Raw genomic sequence first — 20,498 nt, forward strand, 5'->3', positions numbered from 1 at the left:
TCATTTAGCAGGTGACCTGTGTTAGGGACAGAGGTAGAGGAACTCGGGGTACCAGCACTGCCGAAAAAAGAAAAAAATGAACGAGAGAACAGAACTGATCATCCATCGATAGTACTGGTAATAGTTCTTTTTTGTTTTTTTAGTTGTTTTTGTTTGGAGCTGGGGACAATTTCATTAAGAGCTTAAGAGAAGCTGGGGGAGGGGCATGTGGTGACACACACCTTTAATCCCAGCACTCGGGAGGCAGAGCCAGGTGGATCTCTGTGAGTTCATGGCCATCCTGGTCTACAGAGCGAGATCCAGGACAGCCAAAGCTACACAGAGAAACCCTGTCTTGAAAAACCAAAAAATAAATAAAATAATAATAATAATAATAATAATAATAATAAAGAAAATGCCTAAAGTAATTATGATTAAGTTCAAGAGAGTTATTACCTCTACACACCCTCACTTCCCTTTCATTTATATGGTTTCCAGGCTCTGCATTTCTATTGTTACCAGTGTATTTAAAAATTTTCCTAGCCGGGCAGTGGTGGTGCATGCCTTTAATCCCAGCACTTGGGAGGCAGAGGCAGGCGGATCTCTGTGAGTTCGAGGCCAGCCTGGGCTACCAAGTGAGTTCCAGGAAAGGCGCAAAGCTACACTGAGAAACCCTGTCTCGAAAAACCAAAAAGAAAAAAGAAAAAGAAAAAGTGCAGATCATGCAGCTGGGAGGGGGAGGGGATGACAGTGCCTTCATGCGCAGCCGCATGAGGAGAAGAGAAGTGGAATTCAGAGAATGAGAAAGCCCTGAGCACCGGGGAGGCAGGCGAGACTTTGGAAAAAGATAGAAGAATGCTGAAAAGTCACAGTTTTCTGAGAATAATTCAGGGGAGCGGGCAGGCTTCGCTGAGCTATATGGCAAGGCTCAGTAAGCCACTGAAGTAGTGTTTCATTTTGGAATAAATATCTTCAATTAAAGGAGCAGACTAACTATCAGCACTCAAATCTACCATCTTGGGGGCTGGAGAGAGGCCTCCGAAGTTGAGGGTGCTGGTTGCTCCTGCAGAGGACCCATCTGGGGGTCTACAACCACCTGGAACTCCAGTTCTAGGGGGAACTGATACCCTCCCTCTTCTGACCTCTGTGAGTACTGCACACACAGCACACATACATACATGTGGGCAACACTCCTACACATGAAATAAATAAATCTAAAACCAAAAAAAAATTCTGCCCTCTCTCCAGGTGGCTGTGACTTTACAAATCACACCTATTTTATATGCCTGTATACCTAGAGTTGCATAACAGTTTCCCAGATGAAAGGAGTCATGAGGGGAAAAAATGCCAGAAGTTCTGGCCTAGAACATCCTTTGGGTGCCTATCATCAACCACAGCCAGCTCGCTTTAAGAAAAGCAGGCTCCCACCACTGTGCCCGTTTAATGTGAATCAGTCTTTATTCTGCACGTGTGTGACGGCGCATTAACAAGTTCAACAGACAAGTTAGCATTACATATTGCAGGTGAGCGTCACAGCATTATGCAACTTCACACAGTTCATGTTAGCTTTTTCCATTTTTTTTTTCTTTTTAATTTGACACTTTTATTTTGAGTCTTATTTTTACAAGAGAAGACACAAGGTAAAGAAAGACGACCTGTGTGGGGAGGGACCGTGGTGAGGGCGATGCCACCGTCATGACCAATGCTGAAAGTCTTCCAGATCCCTCGCCTATGTCGTCGGTCACCCTGGTCCCACACAGCCGGTCTCTGCTCTCTAGCACAGCACTGTTCCCAAACGCGCACCTCGTGGCTGTGCTCTGCTGAGAACGCAAAGAAGGAAGAACTCACAAGGGACCTTTAGATGTCGTGAATAGCTCTCAGCGTCCCAGAGTCAAGAAATCTACAGAGGACTGGCTGCTGGGAAATCGGGAGTGACCTTTCCCTAACCAATTCCTAACCACAAGTGCCCTGTGCAAAACCTAGGGTGTGACTCTCTTGTCTTTCCACCGACAGGAAGAGGCGTTTTGCCTCCACCCACATCAGCGAGCTCTGCAAAGAACAGATGTGAAAGCCAGTCAGCTAAGAAGCGATAGGACACGCTGGATCAGGCCTGAGGTAGGAGGAGGCATCCTGCACTGTCTTTTTCTGGCAGCCCCGAGCCTGTGGAAGTACCGGCTCCCCCACCACCACCCCACTGCTCAGGAGACCCAGAGGATGCAAGGGGTTGAGCTGCATGGAGATGGGGAGGGGGAAGGGGGGAGGGGGGAGGCTGTGTCCCCGACTTCTCAGGAGGAGCGACAGAGGCACAGACAGCAGGGCAGAGACCAGACTCCACCTGTCACCTTAGCGTTGCTTCCGGGAAGGAAGCAAAGCTGCCCGGTGACTTCTGATCTTTACACATTAAGGCGACGAAGAGGAACCATTTCAATTTTTTTTTTTCCCTAATGGGGCTTAAGAATGCTCCTGCCAGGTTTTCATTAAACTATGTCAAAATGCCTTTTTAGAAAACAAAAAGTATTTTCTTCTACGTATGATACAATATTTACATTCCATGGGTTAAAGGACGGAGACTAGTGGTGTGATCCCAGCTGATGGCGAAACAGGAAGTCAGATCATGGGATATAAAGGCTGGCAAGGCAAGAGCAGAGTGGGTTTCCCTGCCTATCCAGGGCTGCTCTGCATTGCCAAGAATTCCGCAGGAAAAACAAAACCAACAAAAAACCCAAAAGGATGGGTGTGGGGGCAGAGTGGATTCAAACCTACAAGCACTAAGGGAACACCCAAGGCAGTGTCGACACCCTCTCCATGGAAACTCAGCTTGTCCACCCCTTCTCAGACGCAAGCTGGAAAGGGATGTTCTTGTAGGGAAGTGGGCACTTCAGTTACAGATCATCTGTCAGGCCCTGGATCGAGCTATTTCTTATCTGACTGAGGTCCTCTTCAGGCTGTTAAAAATAGGCACTGCCCACCAAGCTCTCCTCCCATTCCTGAAGTCTCGGTGCGGAGACCTGGATCTGAGCTCCACACTGTCCTGGTGAGACTCAGTGGTCCAGCCTTGCACTCGCCGCTGGGAGGGTGAGGCTCTGAAGGCATCCGCGTTATCTCACTATTCGGCCCCACTCAGCTTTCTAAAGAGCCGTCCCTGTAAACCTCAGGGGGAGTCATTTCCGAGGCCTGTTTCCTTATGAAACAAAGCAACTTCCATCAGCATCTACATCCTGAGGAGACGCCAGAGCCTCTGGGTGGATATCTGACCTCCTCCCCTTGTCCCCTGTCCTGCCAGATCAGCCGGTGTTCATCGAGACTTCCCTCTGGTTGAAGCTGAGCTCTCCCAGTTTCCAGAGAAAGAAAGTCAGCGAGTCCTAAGTGGGGTTCCACCTCCCGGACCTGCCCTGCTCACCAGAGCTATCACTAGGGCTGCCTGCCCGCCGCTCCTTCACGGCAGCCGCCCGAGAGCAGACACCCCATTCTCAGTGACCCTTTCCCCTGCAAACCCCACTTTGCTTACTCTAGACCTCTGGACTCGGAACTCGGCCAAAGAGCAGAGACCTGAGGGGGGATAGAAAAAAGGATGGCGTGACGGGAACAGAGGGTTTTACAAGCGCAGACGTTTCTTCTGCAATCTGCAATGATGGGGAACTGGAATCACCCAGAGAAGCCCGATAAAAAGAGGCCAATTTCAGGGGATCAGCAAATACAGTTCGGCACAAAACACAATTTTCATGGATTAAAATCTGCAACTTGACATCGGTTAGGCTAATTTCTTGTTTGTATTAGACATGCAAGTATAAGGTTACACTGTTATATATAGACTGTGGGGTCTTTCCTTCTCTCCCTCCTCTCATTTTAAAAACAGAAGATCGTCTAGTGCCTTGCAAAGAAGAAAACAGTCCTCACGCTAAGAACTGATCTGCAGCTGTGTGGAGTAGGATGTTCTTTGTGTGGTTTGTTTTGTAAGAAATTTTTCTTCTACGACTAAAATGAGGTTTTGAGTCAGCTTCTCTGTCTTTTCTCTCCCCGCCGCGCACGCGCGCGCACGTGCGTGCGCGCCTCCCCAGCCTGGCCCCAGGGTCGGAGGCGAGAAAGGATTAGTACTCGCTCAGACTGTGCCACTTGGCTACGGGCTTCCGGGGACTCTCGCAGACCTCCCTCCAGTGTTCCGCACCACTGGCTGTGACACTGTGCGCCCCCAGGATCAGCCTCCCCACCACCTCATTCTTAGTAGTGCGATCGAAGTCAATGACAAGGAACTCAATGCTGATGTCGGGCAGGAGGTCGGCGGGGATGTCATAGATGAAGGACTCATTGAAGACCGGATTCAAAGTGCACTTCTTGACGTGGGTTTTCTTCTTGGCGATGCGCTTTCTGCCGTAGTAGACGTTCACCTTGACATAAGGATCTGAGGCCCCCAAAGAGAAGAAAAAGAGAGACAGGCCTATGACACAGTCCTCTGCTGTGTGTGGTGGGTTTGTGTTTAGGACCTAAACAGCAGTTCTCAACCTGTGGGTCTCGACCTCTTCGGTGTCCCCTGTCAGATATTTACATAACGATTCATAACAGTAGCACAGTTACAGTTATGAAGTAGCAACAGAGTAATTTTATGGCTGGGGGTCACCGTAACATGAGGAACTGCACTGAAGGGTCGCAGCGTTAGGCAGGCAGAGAAGCACTGGTGTAGATGGAGGAGACTCTGTTATCCTCACCTGACCATCAGGTCTGCGGTGATCGCGGCCACAAACGCACGCGGACCACACACCAGTCTAGCGGCCTCATGGGGGACTGGGGGACCCAGCAGGTCTGGAGTAGACCAAGTGCCGGTCTGAAGAAATTAGGAAGCGTTGTCCAGGGCGCGGGGACGAAGAGATACGGGCAGTCTTCCTTACAAATCTCACCTGGTCTAACTGCCCCGGCATGCACGGGATTTAGAGTACCCTTGTTGGCTCACCTCCAGCATCACTGTGGCTGGGGGATCTATGGGCCTGGTCACGGGGGAGCAGAAGCAGGCGGGAGACTGGGTGGGCTGTGAACGAGGACGGGAGGGGGTCTGGACACGGTGGGGTGTGTCGGGGCCACAGTCCGGTCGGGGCAGGGTTGTGCAGACAGACAGGTTGAAGTAAATAGCTGCTACCTGAGAGACCGGTGATGTCCATCTTGGGCAGGTGTCTGGCTTTGAGGACCACCACTGTCATCCTTTGTACCACAGGCTGGTATGACAGCGACACCTGGAGCTCCCCTCTGCTAATGCACTTCTGTAAGGGAGAAACCTGGGTGAGAATCCTGACGCGGGGGGGGGGGGGGGGGGGGGGGGGGGGGGGGGGGGGGGGGGCAGACGGGACGGGACGGGACGGGGGACTACACAGATCTGCAGAGGAGAGGGAAGAGAGCCTGAGGGTGGGCATGCTCAGGCCAGGTACGGAAGCACCGTGAAAGCCAGGCCGAGCTCTTACAGTTACACTGCTGATTTAATGCTGACTCCTGGACCTTCTCTTTCTTTTTTCTTTTCTTTTCTTTTCTTTCTTTCTTTCCTTTTTCAAGACAGGATTTCTCTGTGTAGCTCTGGCTGTCCTGGAACTCACTCTGTAGACCAGGCTGGCCTCAAACTCACAGAGATCTCCTGCTTCTCCTGAGTGCTGGGATTAAAGGTGTGCACCACCACCGCCCAGCTCTTTCCTTTCCTTCTTTTTTTAAAATTATGTATACAGTGTTCTGCCTGCATGTATGTCTGCACACCAGAAGAGGGGGCCAGATCTCATTACAGATGGTTGTGAGCCACCATGTGGGTGCTGGGAATTGAACTCAGGACCTTTGGAAGAGCAGCCAGTGCTCTTGAGCTCTGAGCCATCTCACCAGCCCCCCTCTTTCTTCCTTTTGGTGGTCCTGTGAATTGAATTTAGGCCTCCTGCATACTAGGCTAGTATTCTACCTCCAGCTGGGCCCTTCAGTCTCAGCCCTGCAGAGGCAGGTGCATGAGTTTGAGGCCAGCCTCGCCAGGGCTGCATACTGAGATCCTGTCTCAAAAGGAAAGACAAGAAAAAAGAAGGTGTTAGTCAGGTGGTAGTGTCACATGCCTTAACCTCAGCACTCGGAGGCAGAGGCTGGTGGATCTTTGAGTTCAAGGCCAGCCTGGTCTACAGAGCAAGTTTCAGAGCAGCCAGGGCTACACAGAGAAACCCTGTATTGAAAAAGAATAAAAGAAGAGAGAGAGAGACAGACAGACAGACAGACAGACAGACAGACAGACTGCTTCTCTACTGAGCTCCACCTAGGACACACACACTCACTCACTTTCATCTACTCTCTGCCCCTACAAGGAACTTAAACCCAGACTGCTTCAAACTCATACTACATGGGATGGCTTGGGTTTACTGACCTCCTGCCTCCAGCTCCAGGGCGCTGGGTTAACCTCCACACTTGGCTCAGGCTATTTCTTTGTTCTTTTTTGATTTTTTTTGAGACAGGGTTTCTGTGTGTAGCCCTGGGTAGCTTGAAATTCACTCTGTAGACCAGGCTGGCCTCGAACTCACAGAGATCTGCCTGCTTCTACCTCCTAAGTACTGGGATTAAAGGTGTGCAACCACCTCTCAGCCAAGCTATTTTTTCAATGTTTTGTCACTACTTACTAACCGTTCCTGTACTTCCTCTTCATCTGTGAAATAGAAACCTCTAGTCTCAGAGTCTGAGATAACACCCACATCAGAAGATTATTAGAAGGGCTGAGTGAGTTCTGTAAGCCACACATAGCTGTGCCTAGTCTGTAGTAATCTCGTTTGGTTCTTATGTTTGGGGTGGGCACTTCTGAAGAGGGGACTCGGTGGCTAAGGGCACTTGCTCTCCTTCCAAAGGAAGCTCACAACCACCTGTGACTCCAGCTCCAAGGGGTCCGGCACCCACCACTGGACTTCATGCACACTTGCACATACATGGTATACACTCCCACAGACACATCCACATAAATTAAAAACAAACTGGGGACCATGAGGATCCCCACACAGTAAAGGGGTTGCTTTTGAAGGCAGGAGGAACTGAATGGGGATTCCTCAGCACCTGTGTGAAAAATGAAACAAGAATCCAAAATGCCGTCCATGGGGCATGTGCCATTAATCCCAGTGCTGTGAGGTAGAGACAGGCAGATCCCTAGAGCTCACTGCCCAGCCAGCCTCGCTGAGTCCTGAATCCCCAGTTCCAGATTCAGGGAGGAAACCTACTTCAAAACACGAAGAGGACGCCGGGCGGTGGTGGGCACGCCTTTAATCCCAGCACTTAGCAGGCAGAGGCAGGGGGATATCAATGGCCAGCATGGTCTACAGAGTGAGTTCCAGGGCAGCCAGGACTATGTAAAGAGACCCTGTCTCAAAAAGAAAACAAAACAAGGACCCCACAAAGTGTGGGTGGTGGAGTGCTCAGCAAGCACAGCTAGCTGCCTGCTACCAAATTCGAACCCTAGAAACTATAAAGAGAGAAAACTGATTCCTGAAAGTTATCTTCTGACTCCCATATGTGCTCATAGTCAAGGAAGATATTCATGTCAGCCACTGGCCTCCACACCCAGACTTGAACTGGGCATGGTGTACACCTGTAATCCCAGTACTTGAGAAGAGTCAGGAAGGTCAGGAGTTCAAGGCCAGCTTCAGCTACATAGTCATTTCAAGCCCCAGGCTGCATAGACCTTGTCTCAAAATGTTTTTTTTCTTGAGTTGGTTATGGTGAGGCACAGCTTTAACCTCAGTACTCAGAAGGCAGAGGCTGGTGGATCTTTGTGAGTTTGAGGCCAGCCTGGTCTATATAGCAGAAAGGACTACATAGTGAGTCATTGTCTCAAAAAATCATTCTCTCTTTGAAAACTAAGGCTGAAATTGTTGTGCAGTGGTAGTGCTTGCCCTTAGCATGTGGGAGGCCCTAGATTTAATCCTTAGAAACACAGAACAAAAAATGACCTAGGGCATGATGGGGAGGTAGAGGCAGGAGGATTTTGACTTTGGGCCAGTCTAGGTTATATAGTGAATTTCAAACCATCCTGAGACCCACCATGAGACCATTTCAAAACACCTACGACAGGGCTGGGGAGAAAACTCAGTGTGTCATTGCTTGCCGCACAGACAGACAAGGAGGGTGGGTGTGGGACCGGCCTGTGAGCCCAGCACACGCGTGGGATACCTGGAGCAAGCTGGCTAGCCAGGCCAGTCTGATGACGTCTGCGTGCTGAGCTCCAGGTTCAATGAGAGACCCAACCTTGGTAGATCGGGCGGAGACTAATAGAGGAAGCCACTTGACCTCAAGCCTGGGCTCCACATGTCTGTGCACCCCCTGTACATGTGTATGTACACACACACACACACACACACACACACACACACACACACACGAGCACGCACACACGCACACACACATGCAAGCACACACTATAATGTTTTGGAAACTGTATGGGGAGATGGGTTTGAGTCCTCTGCTTCATTACATGACATTGAACAAGTCCTTGAACTTTCTGGAGCCTGTTCGACCGTTTCACAAGGTGCTTACCCGTTCTCCCTGACTGTGCGTGCCTCAGTTTCTCCCTTTCTCAGCTGATTTCCTCATTGCTCTCCTCATCTTGGTTACTCCATCTTTAAAATTTGCCCTAGACCCTACTTTAGACTTGAAAAACACAAGTCTGCTGCGTAGCCCGGCTGGCCTCATGCCAGTCCTGCTTCGGCTTCTCGTTGCTGGGGTTTGAGAATCGCCGGGCCCTACTCAGTCTGAAGAACATTTGTTTGTTTGTTTTCAGACTGTACAGCGCTGGTTGGCCTAGAGCTCACTGTGGAGACAAAGCTGGCCTCAAACCCACTGGATCCTCCTGCTTCTGCCTCCCAAGCACTGAGCTGAGAGGAGTGTAACAAATCGACCCCTTTAAGAGCTAATAAGCGGGTTGGAGAGATGGCTCAGGGGTTAAGAGCGCTGACTCTTCTTCCAGAGGACCTGAGATCAATTCCCAGCACCCACATGGCGGCTCACACCTGTCTGTAACTCCAGTTTCAGGGGACCCCGACACCCATGGCAAAAATACAAATGCACGTATAAATAAAATTAAATTAAAAAAAAAAAAGAGCTAATAAGCACCAGACATACCACATGTCAGATGCTTGGGTCCAGGGACTAGAGGACTAGGCATTTGTTTTCAAGGCCAGGCACTCCTCACGTACTGAAGAGACAGAGCCCAGCACTCAGGAAGATGAGGCAGGAAGACCAGCCTGGGCTACTAGAGCTAGACCCTATTTTATTTTTTAAATTATTTTATTATTATTTTATGTATATGGGTGCTTTGCCTGCATGTATGTGTGTGCACCAAGTCTATGTAGTGTTTTCAGGGGTCAGACAGAAGAGGGCACTGGATCCCCTGCAACTGGAGTTAGAGGCGGTAGTTAGAGCTACTATATGGGTTTTGAGAATCGAACCTGGGTCCCCTGCAAAAACAAGGTGCTAATAGCTGCTGAGCCATCTCTCCAGCCCTGAAACCCTCCCCTGTTGTAGAAGATTTTTCTTCCAGGTGTGGTGGCCTTTAATTCCAGTACTTGAGAGGCAGAGGAAGGCAGCTCTCTGTGAGTTCCAGGCCAGCCAGGATGATGTAGAGACCTTGTCTCAAAAAAATAAAATAAAATAAAAAGGTTTTCCTTCTGCTTTCTGGCCCGTCTCTATTTTTTCTGTCCTTCTGGGGTTTTATTTTTTGTTTTGTGAAATGGGGCCTCACTCTGTGGCGACCCTGAGGTAGCCTTGAAAACTTTTGTTTGTTTGTTTGTTTGTTTGTTTTTTGAGACAGGGTTGCTCTGTGTAGCTTTGCGCCTTTCCTGGATCTCACTCTGTAGCCCAGGCTGGCCTCAAACTCATGGAGATCCGCCTGGCTCTGCCTCCCGAGTGCTGGGATTAAAGGCATGTGCCACCACTGCCCGGTGAAAACTTTTTTTGTTTCGTTTTGTTTTTGTTTTTTTGAGACAGGATCTCACTATCATGGCTGTCCTAGGACTCAATATGTAGACCAGGCTAGCATCAAACTCACTGAGCTCCTCATGAGTCTATCTCACAAGTGCTAAGATTAAAGGCTTGTTCCACCACATCTGGCCGAAAACTTGTTTTATTTGTATACTTATCTGGTGACCTGAGTTTGAAAGTGCCCTCAACAATAAAAATGTAACTAATTTTTTAATTAAATAAACTTAGTTTACTATATTTGATTTGTTTGTTTTTGAGACAGGGTCTCTCTGTGTAGTCCTTGCTGTTCTGGAATTCACTCTGTAGACCAGGATGTCCTTGAACTCACAGAGATCCTTCCTGAGTGCTGGGATTAAAGGTGTGCGCCACCACTGCTCACCTTGCTGACCATTTAATTCAGTTCCTCATGCTGTGGTGACCCCAACCATAAAGTTATTTCATTGCTACTTCATAACTAGTTTTGCTACTGTTATGAATAATAATGTAAATATCCAATATGCAGGATATCTGATCCTTGACCCCCAAAGGTGTCATGAACCACAGGTTGAGAACCACTGTTCTAAGTGGAGAATCAGTTCTGGGGATTAAACTTGGGGCCTTAGCATGCTTGGCAAGCTCAAGCCCTCAACTGCAGCCTTGGGAATGGAGACACAGGAGGAAACAGACTCATGTTTCATGGTTTTTCTCTGCTGTGCTGAAGCTCCACATTTTGTTCTTTTTTTACTGTAAGGGTCAGCTCTGGGTTGTGGTTGTAAGTACCCACGCCCAGTAAAGACCAGCTGTTTCCCTTGCCCACCAGTGTGCTTCTTGCTTCTTTCCTTTTGTGAGTATTCAGAAAGTCTGATGAGAGAACCTAATTTCACTTTCACTATTAGCCATAACCACATAGAAAGTAGAACCTGGGAAATGCCTTCCAAAACACCAAAAAAACGAGCTGTTCAATACACCAGCCGGCGGCGGCAGCACGTGTCTTCATTAGCTCCAACTCACTAGAATTACACGAGGAGGGGCTGGAGAGATGCCTCAGTGGTTTTGAGCACTGGTCGCTCTTGCAGAGAACAGAGTTTGACTCCCAGCACCCCCATGGTAGCTCACAGCCACCCATAACCCCAGTTCTAGGGAACCTGACATCATCTTCCCCTTCTGACTTCCACGGGCACCAGCCAAGCACATAATGCACACACAGGCAAAACACTCAAACACATATGTGGGTTTTTTTGTTTTGTTTTTAATTAAAATTCATTAAACAAGGAACTGGAGAGTTGGCTTGGAGGTTTAGCAGAGGCTGCTTTAGCAGAGGACCTGGGTTAAATTCTCAGTACCCACAAGGAGGCTTGTTGTGGAAATTACTTTAACTATGTAAAGATGTGTTCCATTTGTTTATGCTGCATTTGTTTAATTATGTAAAGATTTGTTGTTGTTTCACTTTGCCTGCCTTAGGTACCTGATTGGGCTAATAAAAAGTTGAACGCCTGTCTTTAATCCCAGAACTCAGGAGGCAGAGACAGGTGAGTTTGAGGCCAGCCTGGTCTACAGAGTGAGATCCAGGACAGGCACCAAAGCTATTCAGAGAAACCCTGTCTCCAAAAGCCAAAAAAAAAAAAAAAAAAGGTGAACTCCCAATAGGACGACTGTGGCTTATAATAAATTTCAGTTTTACTCAATTATTGAAAAAAATAGCCAAATGAATGGAAACACATGAACTATGAACCAAAGGTTGAGGGGCCCCCAGCTGGATCAGGCCCTCTGAATAGGTGAGACAGTTGATTGGCTTGATCAGTTTGGGAGGCATCTAGGCAGTGGGACCAAGTCCTGTGCTCATTGTATGAGTTGGCTGTTTGAAAACTGGAGCTTATGCAGGGACACTTGGCTCAGTCTGGGAGGAAGGGACTGGACCTGCCTGGACTGAGTCTACCAGGTTGATCGCAGTCCTCGGGGGAGGACTTGTCCTGGAGGGGGTGGGAATGGGGGTTAGGCTGGGGGCAAGGGGAGGGTGTGGGAGGGGGGAGAATAGGGGAACCCATGGCTGATATGTAGAACTGAATGGTATTGTAAAATAAAATTATATATATATATATATATTTCACCATATATATATATATATATATATATATATATATATATATAAATATATATAAAAGGTGAACTCCCAATAGCTAGGCAGTAGAGAGACAGGCAGGTCTGGTGGGCAGAGAGAACAAGGAGGAGGAGGAATCTAGGCTCAGGAGAGAAGGAGAGAAGGATGAAGAGAATGAAAGAGAAAGAGAGGGAGACGCCTGGGGCCAGAAGCCAGGCAGCCGCCAGACAGACAGACATGGAGTAGGACATACAGAATGAAAGAAAGGTAAAAGCCCTGAGGCAAAATGTAGATGAAGAGAAACTGTTTAAATTAAGTTACAAGAGCTAACGGGACAAGCAAAAGATAAGGCTGAGCATTCATAACTAATACTAAGTCTCTGTCATGATTTGGGATTTGGTTGGTGACCCCAAAAGAAAGCCTGCTACATTTGGCATTCCGAAATGGGGCCTGTATTTCTATATAGGGCCCGAGAAAGCTAAAAAAAAAAAAAAAAAAAAAAAAAAAAAAAAAAAAAAAAAAAAAAGGAAGAAAAGGAAAGAAAAAAAAAGAAAAAGAAAAGGATACAATTCCTTTAAAAGACTCTGCTATACAGTGAGCACTTGAGCAGCCAAGCACATTAAGTAGAAGCAACAAAGCTAAGTAAAAAACGTGTGCCACAATGCAGGCACCAGCTTCCCAGAGCTGGGGCTGTTAAACACTTAAACAGGCTTAAGGCCCGGCTCTCACAGACCTGAGCAGGGCGGAGCCAGGCGCCGGTGCAAAGCCACTGAGCCGTTTTAGCTTTGGCTCATACAGTCAGAAAAGGCTAGAGACACACAGTAAAGACAGGTTCAGATGGGAACAAAAACCCTCTAAACAGGTTACACTGTGTTTAAAAATGTGCATAGGTACTTAGGAAAGAAAATAAAATGGGTATAAACGTCATAGGAAAAAATAGTTTAAGAATAATAAAGTAAACTCTTTAAAGAGAGAATAAAGTAATATAAAGGGAAAAAGCCATGTAACGATGGGAAATATACAAGGATCCTGTATGGTGTTGTGTTGGCTTTGAATTTTTTGATTGCTAATGAGCGAATGACAGATGCTGCTGACAGACATGGGATTATAAAAGGGACTGCTGAATGAAACCAGCCTAGATACTTTAGGGATGCCTTAACTTGAAAATGGAATTCAGAAAATGTATTATGTTGGGGGAGAGGCTATACTTGTTTCCACAGGAAATGAAAGGCTGTGGATTCCTTGAAGGTTAATAGAAATCAGGTCTGATGGGGGAGACCTCCTGAAAATCTTGGCTACAGACATGAAGAAATAAAGCAAGAAAAACTACAGGACAGGTGGTGTATACTGATCCCTCTGCATGGGAACAGCTCTGAGAGCAGACAACAGATGTTACAGCTGGTTTTCCCAGGACTTTACCATTATCTCAATTTTCCCACAGTTCCCTAAAGATTCTGTCACCCCCAGACAACAGGAAGCAGTCTGAAGAACACAACCTCCACATTCACAAGAGGTGGGGTGGGTGGTTTTGGTCATTCAGTGAATTATGGATGTTTGTCATCGTTTAGTGGGGATATAAAATATAGGATAAAAAGATAACTATTAACCTCAAATATTTTACATTGGTATGGATTTTGGTATATTGATATAAATTTAAATTTATTTTTGTTATACCATATGTATGTTTCTACTCTTGCTTAAGGCATTGTACCTATGCAGTTCATTTGAAAATGTAAGGTAAAGTTCTAGCCCTTGAAAGCTATTATTATAAACATTTAGGATAATTAAGAAATTCAGGCTAGTAGTTAGTCATCTATAACAATCAAACTTGTAGTTATTTTAGGTATGTTTAGGTATGTTTTCATACAGAGATATATTTTAGATAGATCAGTGGTCTTCAAACACTTCAAAGACCTATAGAATATGACATTTAAAATGTTTTGTTAACATGGGGCTTTTCATGACATGAGACACACACATCTGCTCCTGGCAGCACCAATCTACTTCATCAAAGGATCATGGGCATTGAAGAACCTCCATATGGAGTTTGTTTTCAGTGTGGCAAAGCTAGCCATCTGGGCAAGAAACTGCCCTTGCCTCAACTGCTCAATATACTGTACAAACTGGACATGCAGGACACACAGGAAAGTGTCTGCTGAACTTTGTCAAGACAGGGTAGGACATTCCTTCAAAATTCCTGCTTCACAGAAAAGTCTGCCAGATATTCTAGGCCTGTAGGCTGGAGATGGGTGGCCCAACGTTGTAGAGGAGTCTTGGGCGGCTGTCCAGGCAGCCAGATGTCTCTGTTGTTTCTATAGTTTTGGAAGTTGCTTGCTCTGCACTTCCTGTTTACTCGGGTAATATTATATCCTTTTGGGGTCTCTGATGGAGTTGAAGACTAGATATTTATAGTTTCATTTTTCCTTAGTTACAATAGAAGGTAATTTAGGTACAAAACTTTAGACTCATCAAGATAGGATAAATAATGGACTATTTTCTCTGAATTTAACAAATACAAATGGACTGGATATTGTAAATGTAATTTGTACTTGATAACTGTTGTTATTTGTACAGTGCTTTACTATGTTAAAGTTAAAACCCTTCATTTTTAGTTAGACACAAAGGGGTATAGGTTCACAAACATTTGTAGCTCCAGATCCAGGGGATCTAATGTCTTCTTCTGGTCTCTGAGAGCACTGCATGATGTGGTGCCTAAGTGTAGGTAAACATTCACACACAAAAGAAAAACAACTCTTAAATGAAAGTTCTTGGTCATACTACAGTTCATCATTCACAAATAAATAAACAAAACAACATTATCCTCAGAGGACTAAACACAATCCCAGCACTCAGAAGGCAGAGACAGGGGGATCTCTGTGAGTTCCAGACAGCCAGGACTACGGAAAGAGACCCTGTCTCAAAAAAAAAAAAAAAAAAAAAAAAAAAAAAAAATCAAAGAAAATAAAACTTTTCTTGGGGATGGAGACATTGCTCAGTGTGGTGGTATTCTAATTGTACTGAAATGTGGTTTTGATTGTATGTTAATAAATAAAGTTGCTCGGGGGTCAGAGCTATTAGAGCCATAGCAAGAGTGTGGCGGTGGTGGCACACGCCTTTAATCCCATAGATCTCTGTGTGTTCAGGGATACAGCCAGCATTGGAGACATATGCCTTTAAGACCTGGGGGGCTGTATATACAGACAGTGATGAGGCAGTCACGTGTTTGGGTTTACAACCAATGAGAAGGCAGAATAAAATACTATAAAAAGACGGACAGACAGGATATACCTCTCTTTCGGGAAGCTGGGACACCGCAGGAGGAAGGGTGAGAATTTAGCTCTGAGCTCTGACCTCTCGGCTTTCTCTTTTACATTGGTTCTGTGTTTCTTATTTAATAAGACTGTTGGTTACATCTATAGCTCAGCATTCAAGAGCACTGGCTGCTCTTGCAGAGAACCTGGTTTTCATTCCCAGCACCCACATGGCAGCTCACAACTGTCTGTAGCTCCAGTTCCAGAGGATCCAGTGCTCTCTTTTATTTCCATGGGCTCCTGTTCTCACATAGTTCACATGCATACATCCAGGCACACACATTCATACACATAAAATAAATACTAAAAAAAAAAAAGAGTAGATATTGCTTAGCTGGGTGGTGGTGGCACACGCCTTTAATCCCAGCACTTGAGAGGCAGAGGCAGGCAGATTTCAGTGAGTTCGAGGCCAGCCTGGGCTACAGAGTGAGTTCCAGAAAAGGCTCCAAAGCTACACAGCGAAACCCTGTCTCGAAAACAAAACAAACAAACAAACAAAAAAGTAGATATTGCTTTTGTAGAGGAGTTGAGTTTAATATCCCACAGCATTATCAGGTGGATCACAACCGTACATGCTCACATACCCACACATATACACATAATTAAAAACAAAATGTTTTCCTTCTTGTGTAAAAGCCTTTTGGTCTTGTTCTTGGTAGATTAATGACAATCAACTTGGTTAAGGAGTGGTTGTCTCTGCTGGAGTTGTCATTTAAAATAATTGTCCTTGCCTTATGATCGAACTTCCTTCAATTTTGGGGGCTTGAATTGTGGAGAAAGCATAAGAGTGGGATAAAAGAATCACGTACCAAGGTGGGGCATGTAGCTCATTTGGTGGAGTGCTTGCTTGGCATTCACAAAATCCTGCATTTGATCCCTGGCATTATATAAAACCAAACATGGGAGAGCACACCCGTAATCCCAGGCTTGGGAGAAGAGACAGGAGGGCACATTAGGTCAAATTCAAGGTCAAAGTAGATCCCTCCCCAGGGTCCAGCAGTAAGCGTGGTTCTCATGACACATCATGGAAACTTCTCTTTGCAAAAGAGATCACAGACAATTATAACTGGTCAAAATGCAGAGTCCTGGCCCGGTCCCAACGGATAAAGGATCAACCTAACTCCTGCACCTAAGGCTCAGGGATCCTTCTGGAAGAAGGGGCCGGAAGACGGTCAGGGCCAGAGGATCAGGAAGTCTGCGGTGAGGTTCTGTCCCCTAGAGCTGTCAAGGAAGCTACTCCCATGAAGCCTCACCAACATGACTACCTACACCCGAGCTGAACAAGGCTCACACCTGTGATCACACGGTTTAACAGGTTCGAGGTCTTCCTGTGTTCCAAACACTGGGCTGGAGAGACAGCCCAGTGGAAACAAACACCTGTTGTTCTTGTACAAGACCTGGGTTTGGCTCCCCAAAACCCCATGTTGGCTCACAATCTATAACTCCAGTTCCAGGGAATCCAAGGTTCTCTTTGGCCTCCCAGGGCACCAGGCACACATGTGGTATGCAGAAACACATGCAGGCAAAACACTCATACACATTTAAAAAAAATCTAAAAAGGATACTTCCTTCTTTAAACACACACACACACACACACACCAAAAAATCAAACAAATAGGATTATGGCTTAGTGTCCGCCATACCTGCACATGCCTGTTAACCCAGCCACTCTGAAGCCTAAAGATGGAAGGTAGCAAATTTGAACCTAGATCTGGTCGCTTGGGGGAGACCCTCTCTCAAGCCAAAACCAAAAGCCCTGAAAGTTATTGCCTAAGTTTCCTAGTTACTTGTTTAAAGCTCTTCCCCAGTTCTTGCAGAGACGCCCGAAAATCAAAACCCATGCCCCATCCGTAGTTCTTTGGGAAAATAGACAACCTCTCGTTTTCCCCCTAAATCATTCCGCAGACAACCCCTTTTCTCCCGACCTCCCAGTCACCTCTGGCTCTTTTCCTCGGGCAGAATGCCCGCCCCTATTCAGCAGCCTTTGTGCTACCCAAGCCTGCAGCCACAACACTACCTAAATGGCACTCACTCCGCCCTGCAGGCCAGGCCAGATTTATGTTGCTCCCCTGGCCCCCTCCTCTTTTCTTTCTATCCAATTCTCAATTCAAGCAGCCCTGTCAATGGCCCTTTTGAGCCACTGAGGGCTGGGAGCTAGGCTGTTTCCCAGTCCCGGGACCTAGTGAGGCAAAGACCCTGTTGTGGAGCAAGCAAACAAAGCTTTGGAGGAGAGGGTTTTAGCCGTGCCTGACAGAGAGCCTCTGCTGTGGCACAGTGCACCAGGACCAAGGTCCTAAAGGACACATTCAGATGAAAGAAAACCTAGGGGAGGACAGGGCCACTTCCTCGTAACTAGTCGAACGGCTCCTTCAGAGCAATTTCTAGTCAGAATCTGCATTTGCACTGGGTGGGCCTCTGTGCCCGCTCTAAACCTCTCCTGGGACCAGAAGTCTGCAGGGCCAGTACCACTCTCAATCACAGCCCTGAGAAAATGTGAGAAACAAAACCTGAACATTCCACTGCCCCTGCCTTCCCACAGGAAACAGCTCTCTTTGTGTCCCTGGAGTACTGACATGCGTTCTTTCTCTGTTCAGTCGCCATAGCTAGACTGGACGGCCTTGGAGGTCTCATGTAAATCTGGGACGTTTAGAACCCTCTCATTCCCATGACACTGTCCCAGGTAGGCAACATGACTCAAGGGCCATCGGAGGCCATCTCAACTCTTACTGACCGCCCGTCACCTCCTTCCCACCCCCCCCCAGCTGGCTCTCTGAACTATTTGCTGCCTTCTCTCCTGTCCCAGGCTAATGAGAATGTGAGTCCACTTATGATTATGAAGTAAAACAGGAGGAAACAAAGCAGTTGCTTAAAAACACTATTTCCAAGGGCTGGAGAGACAGCTCAGCATTTAAGAGCACTTGGCTACTCTTCTTAGACAACCTGGGTTTGATCCCCAGAACCTGCGTGGCAGCTCAGATGGGCTGTAACTCCGGTTCCAGAGGATCCAGTGCCCTTTTCTGGCCCCCGTGGGTGTGAGGCACACAAGTTATGCAGAAACATACATGTAGGCAAAACACCCAGACACATAAAATAAAAAGAAATTTAAAAAATTAATCCCATAGGCCAGGCATGGTGGCACACACCTTTAATCCCACCATCTGGCAGACAGAGACAGGTGGATCTCTATGAGTTCAAAGCCAGCCTGGTCTACATAGCTCAAGCCAGCCAGAGCTATACAGTGAGACCCTGTCTCAAAAGAAAAAAAAAAAGTCTGGGGGCTGATGTGTGAGCTCAGTTAGAAGAGTGCACACCCGGATTCTGCCCCAGAACTACATTAAGCACACATGCCACCACACTTTTGTGTGGCTTTGTGCATGTTACACAAGCTCTCTACCAACAACTGGGTCATATTCTCGGCCCTCCTACCAAGGCTTCTTCGAAGGAAGATAATTTGGTTCCGAGCTGTCAGAGAATATGTCCTGGGCTGGGGATGTCGCTCAGTGTGTGCCTGACCCTGCCACCGATCCCACACCGCTCAGTCCCTCAAAAATACATGATACCTTTTGAAGATGACTGGAAAATGAAGTATCTAGAGTGATTCCAGCAGAAGCCTACTAGGGACACACAGGCAGGGCAGCTGTTTTGTCGTAGGGGGATTAGGAGGAGGCATTTGGGGGATGTTCTGCTGGGGTCTTGGGGATGAATGAAAGAGTATTGGGTATGGGATGGATGAAGCCCCACGGAATCCCGGGTGCTGACCAGAGATACGGGCTCAGGAAGCGTGGGAGCCTGGCAAACTCCGGGGTCCTGTCTGGGCCTCTCCTACTGGGATGTATGGCTCAGGATCCTAGCCCTGGCTTTATCCTCATGAAAGGAGTTAATAAAGTGGGAAGAAACTTGGCTCTCCCCAAGAACTCTGGGCAGTTTAGCAGATGCCATTGTCTGTACTCTCTGCCCAGTGCTGTTTTGTTTCCAGCCTGAATCAGTTCCTTTCCTTGCCAGACTCTTCCCAGCTCTAACTCGGCACAGAGCCATCCCCCTCACAGTGTTGGACCGTGAACGCGGGAGTGAACTGGAAGCATGGCGGGTAGTGCTGGAAACCCTCCTTCCAGGACAAACAGAGGAGAGTGGAGATGGGCGCTGGAGCCTCTGTCAGTGGGAGTCAGGAAACAGAGAAACGGGGAGCAGAGACCTGAGGAAAGCAGGTGGTGAGAAGACGGAGGAGAACAAATCATTTCCCTTCCGTCTTCTTCACTCTTCCTTCCCTTCCTGATACTTCTTTCTTTTTGAGACAGGAAATCGTGTATTTTAGGCTGTTCTTGAACTTGGAACCCCGGATCCTCCTGATTCTGCATCCTAAATGCTGGGACTACAGGTATATACCTCCGTGTTTCATTTTACACAGTAGCAGGCAGTTTTGTGCCTGATAGACAAGCCCTCTACCAACTCAGCCACATCCATAGCCCTTTGTGTGTGTGTGTGTGTGTGTGTGTGTGTGTGTGTGTGTGTGTGTGTGTGTGTGTGTTGACATTCAGCTTCCTATAGCTTAGGATGACCTTGAACTCCTAATCCTCCTGCCATCACCTGCCGAAAACTGGGTTTACAGGCCTCTGCCATGATGCCAATTTCTAAAAGTCAAAATTGGCTGGTACAGGATTCCCAGCACTTGGTCAGCAAAAGCATGAGGATTATTGTAAATTCAAAGGCAGCCTAGGCTACATAGTGAGTTCTAGGTCAGCCCAATCTACCTCGTAAGCCCCAGGCCACAGAGGGTACATAGGAAGACCCTGTGTCATTGAAACAAAACAAGAAAAACCAGTGGAGAGCTAGAGCTCAGCTGGGGAGCGCTTGCCCAGCGTGCACAAAGTCCTGGGTTCTACCCCTGTACCACAGAGACTGTGAGTGGTGGGCCAATCCCAGCACTTGAGAGATGGGAGGAGAAGAATAAGGAGTTCAAGGTCATCTTCAGCTCCATCAGATTCCGGGTGAAAATTAAAAAACAAAGCCCCCCTCCATTTTTTTTCTCCTTTGCCCTGGGGCGTGGATCCAGGACCTCTCACATGCTAGACAAGGACTCTCCCACTGAGCAGCACGTCCCCGTGTTTCTGTCTGTCTGTCTGTCTGCCAAGCTCCATCCAGCCTCAGAGGACGCAAACAGCGCCAAAGACGTC

At 47.3% G+C, this 20,498-nt stretch overlaps 1 protein-coding gene across 2 annotated transcripts in view; it reads right to left on the bottom strand.

The window, feature by feature from the left end:
• Window positions 1–1,418: 1,418 nt before the first annotated feature.
• Window positions 1,419–20,498, bottom strand: part of Syt11 (synaptotagmin 11) — a 31,868-nt gene continuing 12,788 nt past the window's right edge. The window contains exons 3-4 of one of the 2 annotated variants that reach the window (XM_037206773.1): window positions 5,108–5,228; window positions 1,419–4,378 (exon numbers count right to left, since the gene is read on the bottom strand). In XM_037206773.1, coding sequence (XP_037062668.1) covers window positions 4,068–4,378; window positions 5,108–5,228 — 432 coding nt within the window. In that variant the 3' untranslated portion in view covers window positions 1,419–4,067. Of the gene's footprint in view, window positions 4,379–5,104; window positions 5,229–20,498 lie in introns of both variants that reach the window. The other variant, XM_028890802.2, reaches the window with a different exon arrangement.

This window comes from Peromyscus leucopus, chromosome 6 (assembly GCF_004664715.2).
Source record: "Peromyscus leucopus breed LL Stock chromosome 6, UCI_PerLeu_2.1, whole genome shotgun sequence".
NCBI lineage: Eukaryota > Metazoa > Chordata > Mammalia > Rodentia > Cricetidae > Peromyscus > Peromyscus leucopus.